The sequence below is a fragment of the Leguminivora glycinivorella genome, chromosome Z (assembly GCF_023078275.1).
Source record: "Leguminivora glycinivorella isolate SPB_JAAS2020 chromosome Z, LegGlyc_1.1, whole genome shotgun sequence".
NCBI lineage: Eukaryota > Metazoa > Arthropoda > Insecta > Lepidoptera > Tortricidae > Leguminivora > Leguminivora glycinivorella.
This window is the reverse complement of record NC_062998.1, coordinates 35,529,127-35,533,005: the sequence shown is the minus strand read 5'-3', so window position 1 is coordinate 35,533,005 and position 3,879 is coordinate 35,529,127. Positions and strand designations below refer to the sequence as shown.

The 3,879-nt window shown below is 43.9% G+C and overlaps 1 protein-coding gene across 1 annotated transcript; it reads right to left on the bottom strand.

Annotated features, from left to right (window-relative positions):
* Window positions 1-385: 385 nt before the first annotated feature.
* On the bottom strand, window positions 386-3,492 carry LOC125240474. The gene is made up of 5 exons (XM_048148366.1): window positions 3,462-3,492; window positions 3,252-3,383; window positions 2,640-2,752; window positions 1,822-1,908; window positions 386-538 (listed from the first exon to the last, which is right to left on the bottom strand). Exons 1-5 carry the CDS (start codon window positions 3,490-3,492, stop codon window positions 386-388), a joined length of 516 nt encoding a protein of 171 aa, XP_048004323.1.
* Window positions 3,493-3,879: the final 387 nt, after the last annotated feature.

Here is a 3,879-nt window from a genome sequence, read left to right as displayed (position 1 = left end):
AGAATAGTTTGCGATGAAAGCGGAATGGGACGCATTCAATACCTTGTCAGAAAATGAATGGCACGCTCCAAGACAAAATAGAAAATTCATAATGGTATCAATGGTTTTTCGCCGACATGAGGGCTGTTTTAGTGTCACGCGGACTACTTATTTCTAATTTAACTTAACTGTCGGCGGTGAGCCTTGGATGTAACTTAGTGTTGACCATGAGCGTTTGGACATCTGACAGAAATATGGCGTTAGGATGTTTTCGTCAGCCGCAAGCCACATTTCGAAGATTGTGCACACTTATCAGTCGCGGTCGTCATTCATTTGTTCCCAGCTTCAAACCGGACAACCGGACGAAGTAAATAGTAGAACAGAAGGTACTCGCCTAGTCCCCCCGTCAGACGTTCATCGCGTAGTAGACCGGGTTGGCGGGCGGCGCCATGGGCGAGGTGGCGGCGGCGGCGGCGGGGCCGGCCGGCGCGCCCTCGGGGGCGCCGCGCGCCGCGCGCGACGGAGACCCGGGCGCCTGCTGGTACAGCGGTGCTGCCACCTACCGAAAGTAGGATATACAGTTGCTATTTTATACAAATGTGCCAAACAGTGCAACATTGCCAAAATTGTATGACTATTGTCGAGGCCGCTGTTATTCTAATGTATGGGGTGACAGTTCAGTATAGTACGAAGAAAACAGTTCTAATGAAATTCCGCAACATAACGCGTAGTCATATATTTCTGGTCGGGCTTTAAATAAAGGAGGAAAAATAAAACAGCCATAGAAAAGTGTTGCCATCTCATATCTTGAGTGTTGTTGTATGTAGACAAAGTGAGAAAATTTAATTATTTATCGCTCGCGTTAGAAAGAGACAAAAAGTAGCCTATGTCACTCTCCATCCCTTCAACTATCTCCACTTAAAAAATCACGTCATTTCCTCGCTCCGTTTTGCCGTGAAAGACGGACAAACAAACACACACTTTCCCATTTATAATATTAGTATGGATTCCTTATATTTAGTCTAATGACTGTAAAATATCTAAAGTATTATCTACTGCTCATGATTTCTTTTGCTTACCTATTAGCGTACATATTTTTGTTAGTATGTTAACAATCCTTTTATTCAGTAATGAGCCTTCAAGTCTTTTTTTATTCTAATTACTAGTGCCTACATTGTAATACACCAACTCATTTGTTTATATGACTGTTTGTGTTCTAAATATTTTTTTAAATAGCCTATAGAGTGTTCCACTGCTGGGCAAAGGCCTCTCCCCCTAGATTTCCAATCCTCCCGATTAAGTGCAGCATCCATCCAGTTGTTGAGAAAAGAGTCCAGATCATCCCGCCATCTCTTTCCGGGCCGACCGTTTGCGTTTTCGCACCCACTCCATAGTCTTAGCCCACCGCTGTGGATGCATACGCCGTACATGGCGTGCCCAGTCCCACTTCAACCTGGCGGTTTTGACCCCAATGTCAACAATGCCTGTCTTGGCGCGCAACGTAATGTTTCGGACCCGGTCAATCCTTTTCACCCCAAGCATGTTGCGCTCCGTAGCTCTTTGACAAACCTTCAATTTGGTCTTTTGTGACTCGGTAAGTGACCATGTCTGAGAACCGTAAGTGAGGATTGACAATATACACATGTCGACGAGTCTCCGCTTGAGAGCTAGTGGTAGGGTTCCCTTCAATAGCTCCTTGAGGGACCAATAGCTCTTCCAAGCGTTTTGGGACTCTTCTTTCGATCTCTTTGTCTTGCCTTTGGTTGAAAAAGACTATTTACCCCAAGTAAGTAAATAAATTAAAAAAATATATCTTAAGAGCTCGTTGTAGCGATGGTATACCTTTTCAGAGTAGCATATCATCTGCTTCCCGCCTCCGGGCTGCGGGGCCGGCACCGGCCGGTACCGCGCCGGGGCCGGGATCAACGTCTGCGGAAAAACGCCTCGTCATAATATACAAAACACAATAGAATGAAATAAAAAAAAATGCTCTAAAGGACAATATTTTATAAAAAAAGTTACTTTGCAGGCCTAGGCCTAAAAAATAATATGAAATCCCTTTACAGTCCTCTCGAGTTGTTGCGCCCAAAAAGCGATACTTCCCAGCCCATTTTAAGGAACGTAAAGACAATATTTCATTGCATGTTTGAGAAAAATATATTTCGTTTTCATTATTTCAGCTTGATTAACAAGGGGGCAAAGTTGATGTTTAACATGCAGCATTGTGCTAACATTGATACCCGAACAAGCGAAAGATACCAATGCAGATGCCGCAAGTTGAGCCCAAAGAAACTATCGATAGTGAATAGGAATGGAATCGATTGGCATCAAGTAAACACCATGTGAAAAAATATATACAAATTATACTTATGGGAAAAGTTTTTCGCGATTGGTGACTTTTCTAACCGGAAATTATTTTTTAGTCCCATACAAGCTTTTGATCCTGGATAGGAATGGGATCGATTGGCGTCAAAAAAAAAGTTTGTCAAAAATGCCCTGTATGTTTTTTCCAAAATCTGTAAATGCCATTTTTCATCAATATGAAATCGAGGGAAGGTCTCCTCTTAGCATATTTTTGCGTAGGACCACAGGATTTCATAGCTGTCCTTACTGAATCGCTATCAAAATATACCCTGAATATGTAATAAAAGTATAGATACCTGTAGTTGCAAAGCATGTGTGTACTGAGCGCGCTGAGGCTGCGCCGGCGACGGCTGCGGCGTGCTCGCGCCGCCGCGGCTCTGCTGCTGGTAGTATGAGTGCATGCGCGTGTCTGCAACAATCGTGCAACACTTCATTCACAACCGTATCCAATCAGAAGACAGTTGACTTCAAAAATACTGTTATTAAGGGCTAAATTCCTACAAAAAATAGTTGTGCGTTCAGTCCGTAGTCCATCATCTGCCTCTTTACCACATTCCCATATACGTGACCTACGCTAAACCCACTATAGTGTACGCACCATTACCTGCCATTCACTTCGTATGAACTAAGTAGAGATGAGAAAAGACAGCGGGGTTTACGATCAGCCTTGGCCTTGATTTCCCACTCACAGGCACGTAGAGCAGCTGGTGGTGGTGGGCTGTCTACTCCGAGCCTGTCTGCGTGTGTACACCTGGCTTGTGAACTCACAGTCGCTGGCGGTCCAGTGCGCCGTGTTGTCGTGGTGCTGGTAGTGGTAGTGGCTGCTGTAGGGCACGTAGAGCAGCTGGTGGTGGTGGGCTGTCTACTCCGAGCCTGTCTGCGTGTGTACACCTGGCTTGTGAACTCACAGTCGCTGGCGGTCCAGTGCGCCGTGTAGTCGTGGTGCTGGTAGTGGTAGTGGCTGCTGTAGGGCACGTAGAGCAGCTGGTGGTGGTGAGCTCGTCTGCGAGCTGTATAGCTCTTGGCTGCTGTCTGAACACCTGGAAAACCGCCAAAGTACATAGTGGTCACAAATAAGTAAATGTGTTATCTAAGTATTACATAAGGTAAACATTTACCTAAGTGAGTAGACAGAAACCTCTCTATCATATCACCCGCAGTGAGACAGCTTATGCAAGGAACTGATCATTAGAAGGATGTGCGGTTGTATGACATGAAATTTAATCATCTTGATATTACAAGTTTAAACACTTATATTGTAATGTATCACTTGCTATTAATACGGTTTTCTACTTCTGTTTTTCTTTCTTTTGTTTTTTCTGGTTTACTCTTGTGAACACACGAAAACGTACAGCAAATTATAGCATGTTTTGGTTTGTAAATAATATTCTTATAAAGGAAACTGAAAGTCTACAACTTAAGTGCTTTAAACAATGTCAATGACGGCATCGCTCGGGAGACAATAGGCTAGATTCCTATACTTAATATGAAATATTTTATGCAGTGCACGAAATAAAGCACCACATAATTAGAAGA

What these genes read in the sequence shown, in the direction of transcription:
- LOC125240474 (XM_048148366.1), bottom strand. Translation starts at nt 3,492, where the DNA reads ATGATAGAGAGGTTTCTGTCTACTCACTTAG. An exon ending in GCACTGGACCGCCAGCGACT is followed by an intron (nt 2,753 to 3,251) that starts GTGAGTTCACAA and finishes CGATTGTTGCAG; the next exon opens with ACACGCGCATGCACTCATAC. An exon ending in TGATATGCTACTCTGAAAAG is followed by an intron (nt 539 to 1,821) that starts GTATACCATCGC and finishes TACTTTCGGTAG; the next exon opens with GTGGCAGCACCGCTGTACCA.